The 25,722-nt window shown below is 38.5% G+C and overlaps 1 protein-coding gene across 24 annotated transcripts in view; it reads left to right on the forward strand.

Annotated features, from left to right (window-relative positions):
* Nsd1 (nuclear receptor-binding SET-domain protein 1) overlaps positions 1-25,722 on the forward strand; it is a 108,544-nt gene that overhangs the window by 52,039 nt on the left and 30,783 nt on the right. For 22 of the 24 annotated variants that reach the window (NM_008739.3, XM_006517146.3, XM_006517138.4 and 19 more), the window contains 5 exons: positions 1,513-1,622; positions 6,628-6,703; positions 14,703-14,821; positions 15,712-15,855; positions 20,839-20,962. In NM_008739.3, coding sequence (NP_032765.3) covers positions 1,513-1,622; positions 6,628-6,703; positions 14,703-14,821; positions 15,712-15,855; positions 20,839-20,962 — 573 coding nt within the window. Of the gene's footprint in view, positions 1-1,512; positions 1,623-6,627; positions 6,704-14,702; positions 14,822-15,453; positions 15,608-15,711; positions 15,856-20,838; positions 20,963-25,722 lie in introns of those variants that run through there. The other 2 variants (XM_030247187.1, XR_382424.2) reach the window with 2 other exon arrangements.

Raw genomic sequence — 25,722 nt, forward strand, 5'->3', positions numbered from 1 at the left:
TGGGGATGGGTATTCAGTGCATAAGCAGATTTAATTGGAAGCAGCTGAGATTTCTACTATGTTTTGTTGTAATCTTTTACTATATACAACTACCTATTTTGTTTGAGGAAATCCCTAAAATAGTGCCTAATTTGATAAAGCTTCTGACCACAAATGAATATGTGGAGCACTGTGGAAGAAATGTTTTTTCTTGTCCTTTCATGATTATTGGTCAGCTGCAGTGTGAACCAACAAGCAAGGTAGCAGTGGGTAGGAGTGTTGCCCACTAGTAGAATAAGAATTTTGTGACCTAAATTTCTTTCACCTACTTGCTCTACCAGTTCATCTGTTCCTTGTATATTTGTTTAATCTCTAAACTTGTTTTGTCATGTTTAAACTGGCCTTCATTGAGGCTTGGAAAATAGCTCAGTTGGTAAGTTATTGCTGCATATTATAACAGCACAATAATAGTGCTATGAGGCCTTGTGCAATTGCTGAGCCCTTGGCCCCAGTGAAAGACTTTCTTGGAGAAAATGATGGATGGCCTTTATGGAACAACAGCCAAGAGCATCACTACCCATTTGTGGACTTCAGAGGACAGTGCTCAGGGAGTCAGCTTCTTGTACCATGTGTGCTCTGGGATCAAACTTAGTTTGTCAGACTTGGCACCAAGTGATGTTATACACAGTTCCATCTCACTAGTTCACCAAAAGATATGTTTTGAAGAACAGTACCTATTTTATCACACAGAGCACAGACAAGCTGTGTTTGACCTCACGTGTGCGTGCATGTGTGCATGTGTATGTGTATGAATATATATTTTAGAATTCTTGGATTTTTTGTTTTTAAGAGGGAGGGGTGTGTCTCTTTAGCTCTAGCTTTCCTGGATCTCATTAGGTAGACTAACCTGGTCTTGAACTCACTCAGATGTATCTGTCCTGGTCTCTGGAGTGCTGTAATTAAAGGCAATATGCTACCTTACCCAAGGTGTATTGTTGTTGTTGTTGTTGTTTTTAAGGTCTTAAACTCTATAATTCTGGACTTGAAAGTCATAATACTCTTTCCTTACCCTCCCAAGTGTTGAGAATACATGTATGCTCGTATGCTCCATTGTGTTTTATATAATTTTTAAGAGTAGTCTTCTAAGGTGTTTAGGTGTTTTTATACTTAAATTATTTCTTATCTTATATATATATTTTAGGGACAGAATAAATATAGTTTTGGTCCATTTGTACCCAGAATCTAGCTCTCCTCTATCCTCAGCATCTATTTATTGCTATAAAAGCACTTCAGCCCTTTGATTTTGCCCTTATTTTGTGGTTTACGAATTTTACACATTTATTCAGTCATCATACATTAATGTATATTTTCATTGAATAATATTTAGTGTATTTTAGAATAACACATTTTTATTGTGTCCTTATAACATGATGAAAAAACTGCAAACAAGATTGCGACTTGTAATTTTCATTTTTCAAAATTAGCTTGTGCTCAATGTCTAAAGCATCTAAGGAAAGTTTATCTGCATTTCAGGAAATTATGAAAGTAAGCGTCAAAGAAAACCAACTAAGAAACTTCTTGAATCTAATGATTTAGACCCTGGATTTATGCCCAAGAAGGGTGACCTTGGCCTTTCTAGAAAGGTAGGTTATTTTTGTCAATTCTATATAACCTTAAACCTGGGAAATACATGATTTAAACATTGCATTTTTAGTAGAATTTTTAACATTGATATGCATAGTCATTCTTCTTTAACTGTGGTTACACTTTACACAGTCCCAAGTCACTAATAACTGTTCTCTGAAAGTATTAAATGGCATGTCATGATACGCACGATTCTTATTTACAATTGGTGTATTGTGAGTAGGTATAATAGGTAGCTTATGCTCTAGATGTGATTTGCCCTTTGCCCAGGCTTTAAGTCTCTGTCCCTTCTGGGTTGCTGAATTAATTCATGTTCATCATGCTTGCTCTCAAGTAATCCTTTGGACTAATTATGGTTCCAAGTGCAAGTGTGGTGATGCCGCCAGTTTGGATATGCTAACAAGACTGGGAAGTGCTTTCTTTAAGTGGAAAGGTAAATATTGTTACTAAGGAAGGAAGATTGTATGTTGAGCTTCCTGAGAACTATATTAAGAAAGAAGCATCCATCCATGAAATTATGAAGAAGATAAAAAGAAAGAAATTTGTGAACCTATTGATTTTGTTTGTCAAACTACAGAAGTTACAGCCAGTAGTAAATAATAAGTGCCCAAATAAAATGTTAAAGACATTGCATTTGTGGAAGGAACACATAAACCTGAAAGTCTGTTGTGATTGATGGCATTAGAGGTGTAGTGAGAAATCTGCAATTTTGGTTTCTTTAAAAAACATAGACATAAGAATGTTTTTGTTTGACTCCCAGGTGTGGGGATGTGGGGCTGCTTCCCAGCAGCTGACTCTGATTTGCCTCATGCTCTAGTAGAGGCATGCTGTTGCCAGCTGGAGGTAGTTTCTGTGATTGTGTGACGTTTGGAATTCTGGGAATTCCCTGAGAGGCTGGGTGGGTAGTTTTTGGTCATTCAGGGAGGTTGGTTGCTGTTTGTTTGTAGGTGTGGTAAAAGAAGAAACAAGAAAAAAGAAAACACCAACTACTTAGAGGTATGCCACAAGAATTAAGCCATTATAAAAACATCAAATTCAAGTAACACAAAGTTATGTATTGTAAATAAATTTTAGTTACACAAATTTACAAATAGGTTTGGATTGAAATATCTAAAAATTACTGGAGGAGGATTCATTGTTGATAAGGCACAATCCAGCAAGGTTGGGAGAAATGCTTAATGAGATATACTATGTAAAGCAAGTCTTTATTGTAATAAAGATGAGCATTTGTTGAAAAGGATACCAGTAAAAAATATTCATAAAAGCACAAAGGAGGAGCTTGCTTATGCATAAGACATACAAAGAGGAAATGAACTGTGGTCTCTTAAGTACACAAATGACATTTTTAGAGAGAGAGAAAGTTGGAAACCACATTCACGTAATTTATCATAGCATATTGTTGTTTTATTATGTGCCTAATTAAAAATTCAGGCTTATATGTTATGTTATGCAGGAGAAAATAGTACGTATGATATTTGTATTTTTAAGAATTCAAATGGAAGTTTTCAAGTGTTTCCTTGTGGGTATCTTGAGGAGGTGGGGGCAGTATAGACTAGTATATATAGAAATTACTCAGTGTCAATATGTATATTTGATTCGTCTTATAGAGATCCTATATTTGAGAAGTGTTTGGCCAGACATAGCCTTGATGTAAGCTGCGTCGAGTATTTTGCTTTTTCCTTTTGGCTGTATTAGAAATTAATCCACTGGATTTTTTTTTTTTTTTTTTTTTTTTTTTTTTTTTTTTTTTTTTTTTGTGTTGACCAATTACTCCTGGGCATAGTGCTGACCCTGGAGTGTATTTGATATAGCTAAATTGATAAAGCTAACTTTCCCTTACCCATTAGCAGTCAAATGCAGTAGCTCCTTGGCTAGTGATGAAACTTCCCCCCTCCTCCTCTATGTGGGGATTTTTGCCTGGTTTGAGCTTGTTTACCCTATTACACAAATGTGCGTTTATTTGTGCACCTACCCTCTTGTGTCTGGAAAAGACTGTTTCATGACTTGTCTAACCTCAGGTTCTTGGCCCTATTAACAATGTCAGGTATGGGTTCCATCTCATGGAGCACCTCTTAAATCCAATTTAAAAGGTGTTTGGTTGTTTCCATAACATTAATGCCACTGTTGCACCAGCTAGCCCTCCGCTTAACTGTATTTTATAGGCAGGTATCGCTGAGTTGCCTTGACTGGCTTCACACTGTGCACAGACAGACTGGGACTTGAGAACCTCCTGCTTTAGCTTCACTAGTAGTTTTCATTTTAGGCCTGGATCACAAGTCTAAGACTTTCTTTACAAGTTAAAAAAAAAAAATAATGATTATGATAAAGCTGGTGCTAATTATTTGTTTAAAGACAGATTCTTGCTCTATCCTGGTCTATGCTGGCACTTATTATATATATGCCAGGCTGGCTTCGTATTTGTGTGTGGTCCTTTTCTCAGCCTCTGAGCTATTGGTGTTACTGGCTTGAATAGACATGGCCGGCTTGTTTGTACCTTTTTTTATTTCCCCTGAGTTGAAAACCTCTGATCAAATTTAAGTTATTTCTTTTAATCTATTGGTCTACTTTGATAGCATTTCTGTGTAACACCTCAGAATTGACTTTATAGAGTATTATAATCTCTAAGTTTAAATATTTGAAATCGTCGGCTGTGGTGGCACACGCCTTTAATCCCAGCACTCGGGAGGCAGAGGCAGGCAGATTTCTGAGTTCAAGGCCAGACAGGTCTACAAAGTGAGTTCCAGGACAGCCAGGGCTACACAGAGAAACCCTGTCTCAACCAAAAAAAAAAAAAAAAATTGAAATCATGATTTTGCAGTAACAAAGTTGCTTTTCAGTAACAATGAAAAAATCTAGTATCTTAAAAGGTATGGGGAAGTAGAAAATTGTTTTTGTTATTGTAAATGACTGGTTATTGGTGCTTTAGAAGTCTTGTTAGAGGGCTGAAGAGATGGCTCAGTGGTTAAGAGCACCAACTGCTCTTCCAAAGGTTCTGAGTTCAAATCCCAGCAACCATATGGTGGCTCACAAACCATCTGTAATGAGACCTGATGCCCTCTTCTGGTGCATCTGAAGACAGCTACAGTGTACTTAGATATAAGGATAATTAAATCGTTTAAAACTACAATGTACTTAGATATAATAATAAATCTTAAAAAAAAAAAGAAGAAGTCTTGTTAGAGATAGCTTAGAGAGTAAAAGATTTTTAGTGCTAATTTGATTCCCAGAACAATGTGGTAGAATGAGAGAACCAACTTGTCCAAATTATCCTCTGACTTCCTTAGTCCCCCAGAGTTGCATGCACATATTTCTCCCCAATAACACAAAATAATTATGCAAATTCTTTTTTTAATCTCTAAAGGAAGAAAACTGTAGAATATTTAAAAAGAGACAGAGTGTTTGGACTTCTGTCCCAGCTTAGCTGGAGCAAGCATAGGTCTTTTTTTTTTTTTTTTTTTAAAGATTTATTTATTTATTTTATGTATATGAGTTTTACTGTACCTGTACAGATGGTTGTGAGCCATCATGTGGTTGCTGGGATTTGAACTCAGGACAAACATAGGTTTTGTTTGTTTGTTTTTTGAGACAGGGTTTCTCTGTATAGCCCTGGCTGTCCTGGAACTCACTTTGTAGACCAGGCTGGCCTCGAACTCAGAAATCCGCCTGCCTCTGCCTCCCGAGTCCTGGGATCAAAGGCATGCGCCACCATGCCTGGCTTAAACATATGTCTTATAAATACTGTTTTAATAGACTACTTGTTGCTGTATAACTGATTTGATTTGACTTGTCAAAAAATGTACTTATGTTTCATACTTCATTTAAAATTTTTTATTTTTATTTTGAGACATGGTCTTTATATGCAGTCTATATGCTTGTTTTTCTCTCTGTAATGCAATCTTATGTCTTACTTTTTTTTTTAAGAAAAATAAATATTTAGGACAGGTTCTTGCTAATATCCCTAGATAACCTCAAACTGTCAATCCTTCTGCCCTAACCTGCTTATTGTTGGAGTTTTAGGCATGTGCGGTAATGCTCAGAGGTTTTCAGTGTGGGGATGTGGGGGATGGAGAACTTGCACCCAGGGCTTCATACATTCTAGGCAAATTCTCTTGCCACTCAGCTACAACTGCTGTGTGAGACTAACCACCACGCCATGCTCAGAAGGCAGCACCTTTGTGAGTGTTTATTTTTACAATAATAGAATATCTGTTTGAGGACTATAGCCAGGCATACTGTTCTTCCTTTCTCTAAATTTTTTATGCTCAGTGTACAAAGCAATGGATTTTTGTACAAGTATGGCAATTTTTGTACCTGTGTTCCACTGCTCGTTGTTTCTTCCCCCTTCCACTTTTCCTTTCAGTGCCCCTCACCCCCTTGACTGCCTGATTTCTCCTTACACGTAGAGCCCCCAACTCCATTTTTGGGGTTTAATAGTAACTTTGATTTGTAGTGGTAAGTTGTCATGTGGGTAGGTGATTTAGAGTTGTTTACTGTTCAATGCTCATTGTTGATTAATTCCGTCATTTCTATTTGGTGTAGTATTTATTTAAACAGTACATATAGTAAAACTAGAACCTACAGGGAGGACTGGAGCCCTGTGTAATGACGAAGTGGATATTGATCTCTCACTTGTTTTTTCATTTGTATCCAAGTGTATCTATGTATATTACATGAAAACAGAATTGAGACAGGCTCTCTTGTAGGAAGGGTGATTTCAAATTCCTATGCAGCTGAGGATGACCTTGAACTCCTGATGCATCAGCCCAGTCAGTGTAGTCCTTGGTTTTTGTTTATTTGGTTCTTGTGTTTTAAGGCAAGGTCTTGTTATCCAGTCTCCAACAGTGGTCTTCCTGCTTCAGCGTCCTGAGTCTGTAAATTGTACTGATATGCCAAGATAACCTAGGAGTTGTTGCTGTGGCGGTAGCTATTACCAATTTGGGCACAAAAGGTGTTAAAGAACTGGTTTCAAGTACCTTAGTAATTCCTGTTGCTTTTCACTTACAGTGCTTTGAAGCCAGTCGCTCGGGAAATGGTATTGTTGAATCACGGGCTACATCTCATTTGAAAGAGTTCAGTGGAGGTGAGTATTGATGCTAAGAAAATGAAATTAATTTCATGTATAAAGTTATGTACCAGTACAATTATACTTTGAGATTCTGAACACAATATCTAAAACCCATAGGAATCTATAGCTATTTTTAAGTCTTATGATGTTATTAGTTAAATAGAGTAAAATTATATTTTTAGTAAAGAACTATTTGGGCCAGTTGTAAAATCAGTTCCTCTTTAATTTTTTTTAAGTATTCTGTCTTCAGATTCTACCATTAATTTCATACCATTGATCCCATTTTGATTTCTTTATTAGAAAGTGTGCAGTGTAGTTTGAGAGGGAAATCCCAAACTGTCTGACTTTTTCTTCACAATTTGTTTTGAGTTTTTTTTTTATCATATCTAAATTATCCTTAGTTTCTTTAGGTACATCTGTGACCATCAGCCAGCTACCATATGCTTGAATAAGAGAGCATATTGATCCTGTTCCATTTATTATAGTTTTCTCTCTTTAAGAAAAATTATTTCCCTCTTTCATTCTTTTTCTGTTCCCATCTTAATACTTCTTAAAATCCCCAACAACATTCATATTTTTTGTGAGTTTTTATATTTTTATATTTCCATGATATACTAATTTTAATTTCTTTCATGAGCATAGGTGGGATATTAATGACTGGAACATGGACGAGTTACTATTATCTATACCACTGAAGAAACTATTCTTCGTTTCCCTGTGGCTGTACTCAGCTCTCATGATTTCCTCAGGGAACTCTGAGGGTCTCACAGGTCCCTCCCCAGCCCTAATGGATTGTTGACAGGCTTAGCCTTGTATCATCACAGCTACTATTGAGTTGATGAGTATACCGGCCATGTCACATCTGAAGACAGAGTTTAACGGCATTCCTCCTGTCCTTGATTGATAGATTTCATTCTGTCCCCCTTCCCCCAGTGTTCCCCAGTCTTTGTTGGGGTTGAAGTAGATGTCCTATTTAGGGCAGAGTACTCAACAGCACTTACTCTCCACACTTTGACCTGTCCTGAGTGTCTACTTTACCTACTACCAACTGCAAGGGAAAGCTCTGCTCCGGGCTGAAAGCAGCATTGTTCGCTGCCTATAAACATACACATTAGAGAGTAGTGTGGTACTGAGTCACCAGCACAGAACAACAATCCAGATGTTCTCCTCTCCTGTCCTTGGCCTATGACTTTCCTACCTAGCCCAGGGCATTTGATTAGCTTTTTAGTACCAATTTTGCTTTCCCTTCAGTGGAGCAGGCCTCAGATCACTCAAAAAGTGGTTGGCCACTGTACTGCTGTTAGTCATGCCACTGGTACACCAGCGGGCACATCTTGCTTAGCAGGTTTTGTAGCTTCCCTAGCACTTTACTGGGACCTTCTAGCACCATGAAAGCTGGCTGGCATGGAGTAAGCTTCCCCATTCTGTGCCAGCTTGAACTCTCCAGTTCTTAACCCTATGACTTGTGTTGCTTTTCAAAAGCAAAGTCTCACATTAGCAGCCCTGACTAGCTTTGAACTTACTTTGTAGACAAGAGTGAGCACATATAGTACTTTCTTTTGTTTTCTAGATATAGCTGCTCCCATCTTTTTTTTTTTTTCCCCAGACATGGTCTCTTTGTAGTTCTCACTGTCCTGAGTCTTACTGTAGACTAGCTGACTTCTACCTTCACAGAGACCTGCCTGCCTGACTCCAAATACTGGAATTAAAGGCATATACCACTTAGCCAGCCTCTGTAGTGACTCTTAAGGACTTATTCTTTGATTTGAAATTTCACAAAGTATGTCGTGACTTTAAAGTCATTGTTGAACCATCACATGAATTTGAGCATATGGCATCCTGTGTGATCAGCTGACTAACTCTTAGCCACTCTGGTACCATGATTATCTGATTGTTATGCATGTTAGCAAATATTTTGGTTGATTTTAGTCATGGGCAATTAGAATTACCAGTCCATCAATTTGCTTGTCTTTAAAGGAAATGGCTTGGAGATAATGTCAGCTCTTTTCTATCCTTTTATGTATTTTGTAAATTTTGTCTATATGGTTCAGCTCATAAGAATTTTGTATCTACAGCTAGGCAGGTGGTACACTATAGTCCCAGTGCTTGGTAAGCTGAAGCAGGCAGATCTCTGTGAATGAAAGGCCAGCCTGGTTTATACAGTACATTCCTGGCCAGCCAGAGCTGTACGACAAGACCCTCTATAACAAATCAACACAAACTAAATGCTTTTTCTTCAATACAGGTTCTAGGATCTAAGTCATAAGTAGAAGACTTGCCCAGCATGCATGAGACATGGGCTTCCTCCTTAGCAACTGACATTATGTTAATTCTTCTCTTAGTCTTGGACTGTTACCTACCCTAATAGTTTCTCATCTCCATAAAGCACTCAGAAACAGTGGCATTGATAATAGTCTCATTAGTTAACTCACGTATTTGTCTTGGAACTTTCTATCCTTTGAAAGATTCATCCTCGAAAACTGTTTTTAGTACTTTAGATACAGATTTGCTTATAATTAAGAGCATATGGAGATTAAGCATAAAGACCTATTATGGTAGCACATGTATTTAATTCCAGCACTTGGGAGACAGAGACAGAGAGTTTGAGACTAGCCGGGTTTACATGGTGAGTTCCAGGACAGTCAGGGCTGTATAATGAGACTCTAACAAATAAGAAAACAAAAACAAAAACAAAAAAAATACAAACCACCAAGAATGTTAAACAGAATTGATAAGATTAAATCTAGGAGTTCATAGTATTGTTGCTGCCTGCAAGCAGAGCTAACCACTTGAGATTAACTGACAGCCAGACTAAAATCCTCATTGTGCAAAACCAGGCACTGCACAGTGTACAAACTGTACAGTGAAGTGTTTTTAGAAGAGGGTCTCACTGTTGCTTTGACTGGCCTCAAACTCACTGAAATCTGTCTTTGCCTCCCAAATGCTGGAATGAAAGGTGTGTGCCCCCTTGCCTAGCTGGGGGCACCCATTTGAGTTAAACCCATTGTATTTTCTACTACATAATGAGATTCTTTTTCAAGAAATACAAATCACACATTAAAGTGGTTACTTTAATATTAATTGCTCATTCTTTTGAAGTATAAAGGGCTTTAACTGAATTGTAGATTGTAGATCAGGGCCAGGAAAGATGTCTTTAATGGCTAAAGGCACTTACTACATGTCTTAATAATCTATGTTTGATCCCTAGGACCCTCTCCTGATCTCCATATGTGTGCCAGCCATAGCATGTACACACACATACATACACACACCAGTTATGAACAGACGGCAGAATGTTTTTGAAGATGCAGATCATTTTTATAATACTACGTATATCATTTCTATATTAGAATTATTTATATCTGATATCTGTACAAATTATACTATCAAATGCTAACGTTGGCTTTAATATAAAATGCTCATGAAATTATATGGTAGGTTTAAGTATAGGCCATGGTTGTCACACCCATTCTTTGTTTTCATAAATGAGAAATGCCAGTTTTGGAACACTAGATAGCATGAAGCCAGTGATGTCAACCGAGAACTCCATTGATTCATGACAACATTCATTGTCCGAGGACCCTACTGAGTAGGAGGTTGAGGCTGCTTCTCAAATTCCATTCCAAACAGGCCCTGTCATAGCATCCTCCTTTAAGAACAGACCTGAGCTGGGCAGTGGTGATGCATGCCTTTAATCCCAACACTTGGGAGGCAGAGGCAGGCGGATTTCTGAGTTCGAGGCCAGCCTGGTCTACAGAGTGAGTTCCAGGACAGCCAGGGCTACACAGAGAAACCCTGTCTCGGGGAAAAAAAAATACAAAAAAAAAAAAATAAATAAAAGAACAGACCTGTGCTGTAAATCCTAGTCATTTTAAGACACTAGACTTAAGGTTATCTACCGGTAGAGTTGACTTGTCAGAGTCTTTGCCTGGCATTCATGCAGTATTGCATGTTCCACTGTCAGTACCACATAAACAAGGTGTATTAGCATATGCCTAGGACTTCAGCATTCTGGAAGATTCAACAGAATGACTGCTGTTAATCTGATGTCAGCCTGAACCATGTTGTAAGACCTTGCTCTAGAGCGCCAGGGAAAAAAATGTTCTAATGACACAAGGATAAAAATTGTAACTATAGCACAGATGATAGCAGAAGTAAATGAAAGAACCTGAAGTAGTTCAAACAGGTGTGGCTAAGGAAGTAGAATACTATAAAGCAAGCTAGTTTAAAATGCTTTTGATAGAAAATAGCTGGAACACAATTCCAATTATAGTTATACAACTATATAATAGTATATTTGTTCATATGGGTTTTAAAGTATTTATAACTCTGGGTCTTAGTACTTTATAATTACGGGAATGTTACTTACAACAGTGGAAATGGATTAGAGATGTAGTAACTTGCAGTTAAGAGGATTTACTGACCTGTTAGATCTCACACTCACATAGGCCAGTTTCTCAACATCTTTAATTCTAGTTCCAAGAGATGTATAGCTCTGTTTGTCTTCAGTGAGCATGTGTCCATAATAGAAAGGGCATGTGTGTTGGTGCACAGTTTTCAGCATAACACTTCAAAGGTAAAGGCTGTTGATCTCTGTTAATTCAAAGCCAGCCTGGTCTACATAGCAAGTTCTAGGCCAACCAAAGACATATGAGACCCTGTCTCAAAAAAATAAAGGAAACACTCCAGAATATGAATACACCAAAGCTGGGCATGATTCTTACATGTCTGGAAACAAGCTGCATGCCCTGAGTATTGAAATAGCCAGGGCTCAGGATACTTTCCCGAAGACCTGATGAACCGTCAGAAGCTCTTGGAGCCCAGTTTAGGGCCAGAGAGATGTCTCTGAGAAAACAGCACAGGGACATGTCCTCACTGAGGAGGAAAGGTTTTAAGTTTTAAGACCTTGCTTCCTAAGACAGTCAATTACAGGAAAAAATTTTAGTGTTTATATCACCATTATTAAATATTAAGCCATTTAGTATACATCAAACAAGGTTTTGTGTTTTGTTTGATTGCGCTAATAGAACTAAGAAGTTACTGTTGCTTCAAAGTGATGTTCAAAAACAGCATAGAGAACACCTGTAGTGACCAGGGAACATGGCTGCTCTCCTGAGGACCTGACACTGTGACACAGAGGACAGGCAGTCAAAACCCCAATGCACACTCTCTTGCCTCTCTTGCTCTTGCCTCACACCCCTTTGCTCCCCCTCTCTTCCCATTCCCTTCCCCCCATCTTTCCACGTGGCCATGGACAGCCTCCACTGAGTTTGTGGCCCCACAACAATAAAGGCCTGTATATTGTAAGACTTAGCAAGTATTTGTTGAGTTTATGTTAGAAAAGTGATCTCATAAGTTGGAGATTTAGCTTATTTGGTAAATATCATAAAATACCTTATGATATTAATATATTTCCCTTGCTGTTTCTTCAACAAAGAATTTAAGAAACTAGAATTTCTTTTTCTAATTTTGCCAGATGAGATTTTTTTATTCATTATATATTGTTGAGTGATAATCCCAAATTAAGCCACAAAATGTAGCAGATCTCTTCCTACACCCACGTGACAAATGTTACCGGTTCCATCTTAGTGTTATTTTGAGTTATTTTGCTTTTTTTGTTTTTTCGAGACAGGGTTTCTCTGTGTAGCCCTGGCTGTCCTCGAACTCAGAGATCTGCCTGCCTCTGCCTCCCATGTGCTGGGATTAAAGGCACGTGCCACCACTGCCCAGCTATTTTTGCTTTTTTATTTGTTTAGTTTTAGTTTTTTTTTTTTTTTTTCCGAGACAGGGTTTCTCTGTTTAGCCCTGGCTGTCCTGGAACTCACTTTGTAGACCAGGGTGGCCTCGAACTCAGAAATCCACCTGCCTCTGCCTCCTGAGTGCTGGGATTAAAGGCATGCGCCACCATGCCCGGTTTATTTTTGCTTTTTTTTTTTAAAAAAGATTTATTTATTTATTTATTTATTTATTTATTTATTATAAGTAAGTACACTGTAGCTGTCCTCAGACACTCCAGAAGAGGGAGTCAGATCTCATTAGGAATGGTTGTGAGCCACCATGTGGTTGCTGGGATTTGAACTCCTGACCTTTGGAAGAACAGTCCGGTGCTCTTACCCACTGAGCCATCTCACCAGCCCCTATTTTTGCTTTTTTTATGACCAGGTCTTAGACTTAAAAGTCAGGGCTTGTCTGGAGCTTCCTATATAACTGAGCTGGCTATAGTAACTATGTTCCTTCTTTAGCCTCTTTAAGTACTCTGGGCTACATGCGTAAACAACGAGTCCTGCCTCCTGTCTTCCCATGCCACCAAGCTGAGGATCTTTTACATGGGTTCTGAGGATTGAACTCAGATCCTCATGCAGGAGCATTTTATGACTGAGCTATGTCCCTAGACCCCACCTTAGATCTTAACTTGTAGTGTACAGTCTAGAACCTAGGGACTAGAGTTTTTCCTGCATGGTAAGTGCATTTACTGTACTTCTTGTTGTACAGTGCAGTTCAACTCTAAGTGAAAGTCTTGTGTATGTATTTTGCCTGCATTTTTATATGTGTGTGATATTCTGTCCATCTATCATGTAATTCTTGAGACGAGATCCTCTGTGTAGACTAGGCTGACTAGGCTCTCCTTGAACTCAGTTTACCTGCCTCTGCTTCCATAGTGCTACGGATAAAGGTGTGCACCACCATACATAAAACTTTTTTCTTTTTCTCCTAAAAATAGTCTTCCATAACTCAGGCTAACCTCAAAGTTCCTAAGTAGGTAAGGGTGACTTTTGCATTCCGGATCCTCCCCCTTCTACTTTCCAAGTGATTGGATTTTAGAACTGTTCCTGTATACCTTGCTTAAATTGCTTTAGTTTTGTACACACTATAACACACAGCATTTGCCTGTGTGCAGCTCTGAGGATTACTAGTTGATTCTGTCCCTCCACCATCTTGAGTTGAAAGGTTTATATCCTTATCAGCCAGTCATCTCCCTGGCCCTTACTTTGTTTTATAACCTATACTTTTGCTGTTTAATTTATGTGAAGTCCTCCTAATTTTCCCTACTAGTTACATACTATTAAATGAATTTTACTTTTTACCTTACAGAAAATATTTGAAACTGGATAATGTACTGAAAAACATTACTTTATTGTAGTTGGTTTTGTTTTGTTTTTGTTTTTTGTATTTTGTTTTGTTTTTCTGTTTTTTTTTTTTTTTTTTTTGGATTTTTGAGATAGGAGACCAGGCTGGCCTATAACTCACAAATCCGCCTACCTTTGCCTCCTGAGTGCTGGGATTAAAGGCGTGCGCCACCATGCCCGGCTTTAGTTGAAATATTATTAACAAGAAAGACTATTCAAAATACAGCAGCAACATTTTATAGAATTCAAGAAAGTCCTTCTAGTCTGGAGAGTTGCCTCAGTGGTTAAGAGTTCCTGCTGCTCTTATAAAAGGTGATCTGGGATCGATTCCTAGAACCCCCTTACGGCCATTTACAACTACCTATAGTTGCAGCTCCAGGGAAATTCAATACCCTTTTCTGGCTTCCCTCAACACTATATAAGCACATTATGCACGTAAAATGTTTTGAAAGTTATTATATTTACGTTTCATTGATATTTCTTCCTTTCCAGGACTCTTTTTTTTTTTAAGTGATTAAGTTGCAACTAAATTATCATTATGAGTCTTAAAATAATAATACAAGCTTTTAGCTTTATGTTTTAAATAATGGTTTTCTAGTAAGGTAAAAACTTATTGATGCTTGAGAGTGGTCATATACACCATTATCCCAGTAGAGGCAAGTATATTTCCGTCAGTCCAAGGCTGCCTGCTCTACAGCCAGGAAGGACTCTGTCTCAAAGGAAAATGAAAAGAAAAACATGTCTGTTTATGTTATTGTAGACATTATAAATAAATTTTAAAATTGAGTATTACTTTAATCAGTGGTTTTAAAATTTTAATTTAAGGATAACCGTTCTTGGACATATATTTGAATAGCTGTTACATGACATTTGTTATCCTGTTATAGGCACTACCAAGATCTTTGATAAACCAAGGAAACGGAAACGGCAGAGGCTTGTCACAGCCAGAGTGCACTATAAAAAAGTGAAGAAGGAGGACTTAACAAAAGACACACCCAGCTCGGAGGTACCACTCAGTTCTCACCTTTGACCTTCCAGAGAGAATCAACTTCCCACACTAGAAGTCCCCTCCCCTCTCCCATGGATCCAAGAATAGTGTTCTATTGAGAGGACTAATTAGGTATAAGGAATCTTGTCTTACTGAGAGCCCATTCCTAGCAAAATACGTATTTCAACTGTTCATATAGCCCCTTCAAAAGGAAATAGCCTGTGCTCTTGACAGCAGATAAAATATATGCAACTTGTTGCCTTAAAAAGTAAACCAGGGAGTATAGGCTAAATAAGCAAATAATCTGAATGATCCTAAACAATGCCCTATTAAAGTTAAGACTGCTGCATTTAACAGAAAATTCCATATGCTTATTTCCTGGCCATCAGTTGTTTAATTTGGGATGTTCATGAACATCAGCTTTCAAAAACATTGAAAACAAGTGTCTACAGAGCATCAGAGAATTCAAGCTTTTGAATTCAAGGTGAAAGTAGAATTAGAACCAGGGAGTGAGCATCACAGATGTTGATGCAGAGTGTTTTCTTTCTAATTTGCATAGAATGCCCAAGGGGGGCATTGCTTAGGAAACACAGATCTTGGAAGGACAAATAAGTAATCAAATAAACTTAAGAATGTTTTCTCTCCCTTAGTGAAACCTTTAAATGGAACAGCTCAAAAAAAGTTCCAGTGGAACAGCCTCAGAGCAGTTAGTGGCAGGGCATGAGGCGCCCACTACCCGTCCAATCACAGCAGGGTTAGAACTAACATTGCATGCAGTCCGCCCGCGTGATTGGCTGAACATCTGTAAGTGCTTAATGGTTAGACAAATAGCAGCCCAGAGGGAGGAGGGGGTCAGATGGAGGAGACATCAATAATACAGATGTGGGACATTATTTTTTCTCTGCAAGGGAGAACTGCTGATTCACAGGACTGCTGCCAGCCCCAAGGAGATTCTTGAAGAGGGTGTAGAACATGATCCTGGGATGTCTGCATCCAAGAAACTGCAGGTTGAAAGAGGCGGAGGAGCGGCACTCAAGGAGAATGTGTGTCAGGTAGGAGATGTTTGTCTTACTTTTTGTCGCATGTGTACTTTTTTGAGACAGGCCCTTTATCTCTCTTAAAGACCATATCTTGGTTAGAGAAAATGCTCACATATGATTCCTAAGGAGCCCCTAAAGGCCATCTTATCGCTTTTGAAAAGCAAGAAGGAGGAAGTAATTGATACTGCTTACAGTCTGCCCACGTGGCCCATGGGCATGTATCCCTGAAGCAGAGCGAGATAAAGTATTACTCAGTGAGAAATAATTTTCTTATCATCCATCTGTCAATACTATAGAATAAATTTCTTCCTCCTTCTCTTGGTTTGGTTGGTTGGTTGGTTGGTTTTTAGTTTTTGAGAGAGTCTCACATAGCCTAGTCTGTCCCTGAACTCTATGTCCTTCTGCCTCTACCTCCCAAGGACTGGGATTTTAGATGTGTACCTTCTACTCAATGGACTTTTTTCTTTAAGTAGGAATGTTTCTTGATAGTTTTCAACTTTTTTCTTAGCTTAATATTTACAATCCTTATAATATTTATAATCTTTTAATTTATAATCCTTACAACATGCATTTTATGGCAGAGTTTTTAAATTACCCCCATTCTGCATATGAGTAAACTGAATTAAACAAGAGATTAAGTAAGTTGCATGTGGTCTTGGTGCATTCTGGATTCAAACCTAGTTTTTTTTTTAGTCCTGTTATGCTATGTCTCTTTCATAGCTTTGTGAAATACTAGTTTTTTGATTTATCTATTAAAAATTTTTAAATCTGACATTGTGAAAAATCTGATAGGTGGATGTGCAGGTTAGGTGGGTGTCTTTGGCAGAAGATCTCAGGTGACTGACACGTTTTGTTTAGAACAGGGCCTGTCATTGGCCCAGTTGCATTGACTGTATCCATCCAGGGGCTCTGTTTGCCCTTCCTCTCTCCACATCTCAGCACTGTTGGGATTATAAGCACACTGGATGCTCAGCTTTTTATGTGAGTTCTAAGAATTTGAACTCACATCCCGTGTTTACAGGGCAGGCACATTACTGACTGATCCACCACTTCTGTTGCCATATTTATTTATTTGTTGTTGGATTTTTTGTTGTTGTTTTTTGTTTTGTTTTGGTGGGGGCCTGGGGTTTTGTTTTATGTATGTGAGTACACTGTAGCTCTCTTCAGACACACAAAAGGAGGGCGTCAGATCTCGTTACAGATGGTTGTGAGTCACCATGTGGTTGCTGGGGCACCTCTGGAAGAGTGGTCAGTGCTCTTAACACTGAGCCATCTCTCCAGCCCCTTTGCTTTTATTTTTTTAAGACAGGATCTCATTTTGCAGCCCTGGGTGGCCCCGAGTTTGCAGTATTAAGCAGCCTGGCCTCAAACTCAGACCTGCCTGCATTGGCATTCACTGGACCTGGACCCTGCTGTTTTTAACTAAAACAACTGAAAAGTAAACCCAGGCCGTAGGATGTTGCTGAGATAGATCCCATTTTATCCCATTGTCTTTGCACATTCATATTCTCTACAGTGGGAATGTTTACCCGAACCAGGCAGGGTGTGTTCCATGCCTTTAATTCCAGCAGTCTGGAGGCAGAGGCAGGCAAATGTCTGTGAGTTTGAGCATAGCCTGGTCTCCATAGTGAGTTCCAGGACATACATACTTCATATTGATACCCTGTCTTGAAAAGAAAAAAGAATGTTTTCCATGTTTGGACTAGCTCCCAAATGCTGTGTTAATCCTGAAAGGTAGTTATGCACTCAGTTATTGATAAGACAAGCCAGAGTGTAAGTACATTTACAATATTTGCCAAACAGTGTGGTGCCCCCATTTAGTACAAGCATTCAAAACACAGCCAGGTGAGTCTTTGAGTCTGAATTCAGCATAGCATAGCAGTCTACATAGCAAATTCCAAGCCATTGAGGGCTATACAGTGAGACCCTGGCTTTAAAAAAATAAATTAAAGCTGTGTGTGGTGGCACACATCTGTAATTTCAGTACTTGAGAGGTATAGGCAGAATTAAGTAGATGGTCATTTTCAGCTGCAAGTGGAGCAGAAGGAGGTGGGTACTAAGGTGCCCCTATGGTCCATGCTTGCTGGATTATGTGATGTAAGTACATTTGTTGTCTTGATATAATTTGTAGCACTTCTTTCTCAAGTATACAGCTCAAAGGTTATATCATGTGCTCATCCCAATTAAGAGGTTAGAGGGAACCATGTAGTTAATTTGAAAAGTATTCAATTTGTACTGTAATTGAAATTTTCCTATTTTAAATTGAGTATAAATTTGCTTACTAGATAAAAACTGTCATTGACCCTCAATATATAAATACAGAAATCTAACTGGGTGTGGTGGCGCACGCCTTTAATCCCCAAAAAAAAACCAAAAAAAATAAATACAGAAATCTGAGACTTTTTTACCTTTTATTTGGGAGTAATAGATAATAGGAGAGTCAAAAATTTGAGAATAATTTCTCCTACATTAATGTCCTAAGTTTGGTTACCATTCTCCCCAACATTTCCTACTTGTTTATTCAGACTTGACTACTAAGACCTTTTGTTTCTTTGAGCTCCCCACCCCCAACCCATCCCCGGGACCAGGTTTCTCCTTATATATATCTATCCCTTGCTGCCTTAGAACCTTGTTGACCAGGCTGGCTTTGAATCCAGAAGTCCACCTACGTGTCCCTGTCTGCTGATTTGATTTCTTATAGATAATAGATCTTGGTTTTGATGGATTCTTCTAATTGTATAGATGGAAAATATTTTAGAAAATTTTTGTTACAGTGTTTGTGGTGTGTACTATATAGCAGTTGATGACTGGGTTTGTACTAAACATGTATGGATTTATTTTGAGGGGTACACATATTCTGTGTGTAGGTGTTTGTATTTTGTGACTGAGTATGTATGTGTGTGGATGTATATGTGTGCCCTGTGCATGGTGGAAGCCAAAAGCCAAAGTGGGGCATTATTCCTCTGGAGTGGCCCACTGCATTTCTTATTTGAGACAAAGTCTATGTATCCTGGCTGGCCTAGAATTTAATTTATAAAGAATTTAACCTCCTAGAGATCTTTCCTCTGTCTCCTGGGTGTTGGGAAAAAGCCGTACACAGCTATCCTATGCTCGGTCCAGTTTGATTTTTAATGCAGGATCTTTCACTTATGTTTAGGTAGGCAGACTGGCCAGCAAGATTCAGGCAGGAATTTGTCCATCTGTTTGTTGAGCTCTGGGTTTACAAGTGTGTACCTCTGTGCCCAGAGGGTCTGGGGATTGCACTGAGTTCCTTGTGCTTGCTCAGCACGCATTTTACTAACTGAATTGTTTCCGTGGCTTCATACAGACTCCTTTGTTGTTGTTTATTGAAAAACAGAGTATATCAACTACTAGCATGTATACTAGCAATTATACGTATATAATTAAAAGTGCTTTAAAGTATACAAGAGGATTGTGCATACATATACTGTGCATTCTCTATGTCATTTTGTATGAAAGACTTTGGTATTCACAGATTTTATTATGAGGGTGTCTTAGTTGATAGTATAATCTTAATTTGTTTTAGTATTTTATTGCTGATTACTGTGTGGATATAAATGGAATAAAGTAACAAACATTGGGAATTTGCAAGGTTTTCATGATGAGATTCATTTCATAAGGCTCTTCTTCCTTTGGTGATACCATGCCCTCTATGAGATTCTTTCAGTCAGTACTGTGATCTCTCCCTTGCCTTGCTCCCAAAGCTTTATGTTTGGTTCCCAATAAGAGGGATAAAGAGAAGGGGTGTGAGGTGTTTTTGTTTTGTTTTTGTTTGTTGTTGTTTGTTTTTTTATTTTAATTTGAGATACATCTGAGAGTGCTTTTCATATTTTGGAACTTTTAGGATCCAAATTCAGCTGATATTACCTCCTTCACAGCTTTCTGGTTTATTTTCTACTAACCAGCTGTAGGAATCTTTTTAAAAATAAACACCTAAGGTCAGCCTTTAACAAAAGTTTCTAATGGTACATCTGTGCAATTAGAATAAAGTCTGAAGTTATGGACCCATGTGCCTTTTTAAAATGTCATTTCCTGTCAGATATGACCTGTTTTCGCTTTTGTAAAGTAACAGAGGCTTTCTTTGGTTTCTGTCACATTTTCCTACCTGTGGCTTGGTACTTGCTCCGTCCCTTTGTCTCTTTACACACCTAACTTGACCATTCAAGAGCCTGATCTCATCACCAGAGCCCAGGTAGCTGACTTACCGTTAGCTTATCTCTTCTTGTATTATCATTAGTGTTGATTATCAACTTGTCAGGATTTGGAATCATCTCCAAGCACACCTGTGAGGGATTATTCATTCTTTGGTCTTGATGATAAGGGATATTATCTTGATAGGTTAATTAAAGTGGGGACATTTGCTCACTATGGATGGATGATGCCATTTCGTTGGCTGAGATTCTAGACTGACTTCCTGTCTGGTTCCTGATCATGGATGATGTATGACCAGCTACATCTCCCTCCTGCAACCTTGACCTCCCCACCATAGTCGAGTATATCTTAAAACTGTGAGCCAGAATAAGCCCTTTATTGCTTAAGTTTCTCTGTTGGGGTATTTATCACAGCCAAGCAAAGTAACTGAGATGTATTTGTTTGTATCATCTCTCTGTGTAAAAACCAGAGATCTTCCTGTTCCTTGCACACAGGAAGTAATTATAATATTAGTTGAATAAATAATGGGATTTCGTAGGTTTTAGAAAGATATTTCTTTTTTTGATTTGTTTTGTTTGTTTTTGTTTTATGGTTTGGTTTGGTTTGGTTTGGTTTTTTGAGACAGGGTTTCTCTGTGTAGACCAGGCTGCCCTTGAACTCAGAAATCTACCTTTCTCTGCTTCCAAAGCGCCAGGATTAAAGGCGGGCATCACCACTGCCCAGCTGGAAATATATTTCTTAACTTTTGATCTCATCAGGACTCTTCATTTGGGAATTTTCTGAAGTCTTTGTACAGATGTGTGTGTGTGTTTTCCTTCACAGAACTGTGAGAAGCTGGGTGAGCTGCTGTTGTGTGAGGCTCAGTGCTGCGGGGCTTTCCACTTGGAGTGCCTTGGCCTCCCCGAGATGCCTCGAGGGAAATTTATCTGCAACGAGTGTCACACAGGTAAAGTAGATAGAGTCTGCCTCCTAACAACTGGAATTTTAAGGATTTTAGGGAAAAGATGTATTGAAGATGCCACTTCTGACAAGAGTGAGCTTGTTGCATGTGTAGATGTGGGTTCTATGAGTTCCCAACCCTCAGAAAATGTTACTTGACTAATAGAATAGTATGAAGCAGTTCAAAGAAATATATTGGATATATATTATTGAGTATTTAAATTATAGTGTGATCAGTGATAAGGCAATAACAAAAATGAAAATATTAATTGTGGTTTTAAGAAAGAAATTAATGTGGCAGATTGGCCTTAATGGTACATGTCTATAAACCCAGCAATTGGGAGGTGGCCGCACAATTGAGAGTTTGAGGACAACCTGAACCACGAATCAAGTTATAGGCCAGCTCTAGCTATAGATAAATATTGTTTAAAACAAACTACAACTGCCTAAGAAAGGGGATTGAGTCTGGAAGAGTTGGATGAGGGAGGTGAATGTGACGAAAACATTCTCAAACCTCTTCAGAACTAGTAAAGGTTAAAAATAAAATTATTTAGAGAAAGATTATTTGAGACACTTATGGTTGGGACAAAACATGGAAATGATCTCCTAAGAGCAGCATAGAGAACAGCAAAGCAATAAGGCCTGACAGTCTAGGTCTTCCAGTGTACCTCTGGGGTTCTCACTGATGAAATGGCTGCAGTATGAGGAGCTAGTGATGGAGATACCACCAAAATGTGTGATCCGCAGAGACTGGTGTGACAGACAGTAAGGATGCTGTGCAGTGAAAGGAGCCATTTTATCTTGCATTGTGAAGGTGTTTGACTAACAGTAAAGAACACTGCACCGCACTGCCCTGGGCTGAAGAGAACACATGTCGTCTTTTTGAGAAGGTTTTAATTTGATGAAATTGGGGCAATAGCTGAAACAGGTATTTGAGAGTCAAGGGGGCAATCATTTGGGTGTAAATAAAGACTTAATGTAGGGGCTGGCAAGATGGCTCCGGGGTAAAAGCACTTGACCCAAACACTCATTACCTATTTGGTTCCTGGGACCTATGTATTAGAAGGAGAGAACTGACTTCCATGGATATGCCATTGCATGCTCACACACAAAGAATAAATAATGTTAAAAGTAGTAAAACCTTAGAGAATTGCATCACCCTAATCTTCAAAAAGACAATGCAATTTTTGCCAATAATTCATATTTGCCTTCCTATCTTTATCATTCAAAAATGGTAGCTGAATAAACTGACCTCAAGGTAAAGCTGTTCCTGTTTTATTTTGAAAATAAAAGTTTTTTTAAAATTTAAATGAGGGGGAGAGTTGCATATATATTAAATAGTATGAATCAGGAGAGCATCTTTCTTCCCTTCTTCTCATCCTTCTCCACTCTCACCCTATTACTCACACCACAGCCCCACCTTGCTTTTAACTCCTGACACTCCTCCTGCCCTGGCCTCCTGAGTGTTGAGTTGAGTGTATGAGCTGCCATACCTGTCCAGCTATTCTTAAAATACCTTAAGTATAATATATAATAGTGCACAGTGTGGTAGCACATGCTATAATCAGGAAGTTTATGAAATTACAGCCTGTATGGGCTTGCGTCTTGCAATCCTTTGATCCTTTTTGTTTTTTTTGACACAGGGTTTCTCTTTATAACCCTGGAGTAGACCAGGCTGGCCTGGATCTCAAGAAAGCTGCCTGCCTTTGCCTCCTAAGTTTTGAGATTAAAGGCATGGGCTACCACACCCAGCAAGATCCTTTTTAATGTGTCTTACATCTCTGAGTATGATTTTGTTACTCTTAATTTTTTCTTTTTTTATGCTTATTCCTGGTGCCTGAGTAGACCAAAAAGAAGATGTCAGCCGGGTGTGGTGGCACACGCCTTTAATCCCAGCTCTCTGGAGGCAGAGGCAGGCAGATTTCTGAGTTCAAGGACAGCCAGGGCTACACAGAGAAACCCTGTCTGGAAAAACCAAAACCAAAACAAAACAAAACAAACAAAAGAAGAAGATGTCAGATTGACTGGAATAGGGACAGTTTTGAGCGTCATACAGATGCTGAGAATTAAAACTGCGGCCCTCTGGGAAGATTACTGGTATTCTTAACTGCAGAGCCAGCTCTCCAATCCTATGAGATACTGTTTTTAAAAAAGGGGTGGGGTGGGGTAGAAATTGGCAAAATGATTCAAACCCAAATAAATATAGTTACCTGTCTCAGAGCCTCAAGACCTGGTGCTCAGGACCCAAGGGATGGAAGGAAAGAACTGACTCCTCTACCAAACTCTGGTGATGATGCTGGCATGTGTTATAGGTGAGGTAGAACACTCAGGAGGCAGAGGTGGGTGGATATCTGAGTTTGAGGCCATCCTGGTCTACATAGCTAGTTCCAGGCCAGTCAGAATCACGTAGTAAGACCCTGTATCAAAAAGATGAAGTATGGGGCTGGTGAGATGGCTCAGCAGCTAAGAGCACCAGACTGCTCTTCCGAGGGTCCTGAGTTCAAATCCCAGCAACCACATGGTGGCTCACAACCATCCCTAACGAGATCTGACTCCCTCTTCTGGTATGTCTGAAGACAGCTACAGTGTACTTAAATATAATGAATAAATAAATCTTTCAAAAAAAAAAAAAAAGATGAAGTATACAGTTTGATATTTGTGTTGTGGTATTTGTTTTTATACATATGTCCAAGAAATCATAATTTAGCATAATTACTGACTACCTATATTGTTGCTTATATCATATAGTTTATTATTCTAATCTCAGAAAACACTTTTCCATTATTGAATAGTGTTTTATTGTAGGTATTTACTACTTTTGTTTATCTATTCATGTATTGATAGACATTTGGGTGTTTATGGTTTGGGCTTTTTTATTTTTAAAGATTTATTTAGTTATTATGTATACAGTATTCTGCCTTCATGTATGTCCATGTATGCTGAAAGAGGGTACCAGATAACATTATAGAGAGATGGTTATGAGCCATGATGTGGTTTCTGGGAATTGAACTCAGAACCTATGGGTAGAATAGGTAGTGATCTTAACCTCTGAGCCATCTTTCCAGCCCCAAGCTTGTTGTCTTTACCCTTGGATAAATAAATACCTGAGTACAATATGTAAATTATGGTACAGCTTTGACTCCCTAGAAACTGCCAAGAGTTGGCATTCTTGTATTCTCTTCTATGTTGTCTTGTCTTAGGGCTTGATTCTTCATCAGTGGTCAATATCTTCCATTTTATTATGCTGATAGTGTATAGCTGTCTCCTGGTTTAATTTGCACTTATTGTTAAAGATGGGCCTCTTTTCTATGTGCCTGTTGCCACCTTCTGTTCAAGCCATTGAAGCAGTGGAGATAGGCTTTTCAAAGTGTTCTCCCCGTTCATGGCTTAAGTCTTTATTTTGTTGTGCTTTTTAAACTGTCTTACATTGTGTAGCTTAACACTATGTAGTTGAGTATGACCTTGAACCTCTTGATCCTCCCGTGTCTACTTTATGAATGCCAGGATTGTATGTGTATAGCACCATACTTAGCTATGACTCACAATATTTTAATGAAAAAATATACATTTTAAAAATTTTTTAATCTTTTTTAGGATTCATGCGTATTTGTGATTATATGTTATATCTGTGCAGATGCTCTTAGAGATCAGTCTCATAACTGGTACTGTAGACACCCAGGAGCTGCTTGGTGTGGGTATGGAGAGAGAAGACAGGACTTTTGGAAAAGCAGCAGTTGCTTTTAACTGCTGACCATCACTTCAGCTCCATGCCTCCATGTTAAAAATTATTAATTAACACGTAATTATTGCACATGTATATGGGCTGCAGTCTGCTGGTTCCACATGTTGTCTGGGTGGTGAGTTACAGAATAGTGAGCATAACCATCCCTTTAAACAGCCATCGTTTCCTTGTTGTGAGAGCATTTGAATTCCCCTGATTTGGCCCTTTTTAAAATTTCAAATTAAAAATAACTTGTGATTAACCTGCTGTGTAACAGAGCATTTATTCTTTCCAATTATACCTTTATATTTTGTTGACCAACTTCATCCCAGTTCTCCAAAATCTCTATAAATGCTGGTAAATCCTCTACTTTTTTTAGAGGTACAGTTTTTTAATTTTTATTTTCTATATTATTACATATATTATGTATGTGGTATTATGTATGTAGGTCTGAGGACAGTTTTATAGAAACTGTGCGTCCTGTGGATCAAACTCAGACTTACACAGCAAGCAGTGTTACTGACTGAACCACACAATACATACCATTAAAAAAAGAACTAAACCATGTTTTTTGCCACAAAAAAAAAGCTTCAAATATTCAGAACCAGTTGGTGTTCATTTCTTCTTATAATCCCAAACCTCAGGGCACAGAGCAGACTGGATTCTCAGAAAAGTTTGAGACTGACCTGGATACCTTGACTCAGACACACATTTAAATAATCTAAAGAAAAACACTTGATTTAAATTCCTGTATGTTGGTTGGTCTTTCTGTTGTTTTCATTTGTGGATTGGTGGAGTGTTGAGATAGGATCTCACTGTGTAGCTTTGGCTGGCCTTAAACTCTGTAGGTCGGGCTCTGTTAGAACTCCTCAGATGCTGCTGCCCCTGCCTCCCAAGTCTTGGAGTAAAGAGATGCTGTTTGGTTTCAGTTTAATTGTTTTGTTTTTGTGGTGTGAGATTTGAGGAAGACATTCTGTTCCAACCTTAACCTCCACTTATAAACATGTACACACATAAAGAATCTACAAGCGCTCATTGAGTTTCAG

This window comes from Mus musculus, chromosome 13 (genome assembly GCF_000001635.26).
Source record: "Mus musculus strain C57BL/6J chromosome 13, GRCm38.p6 C57BL/6J".
Taxonomy (NCBI): Eukaryota; Metazoa; Chordata; class Mammalia; order Rodentia; family Muridae; genus Mus; species Mus musculus.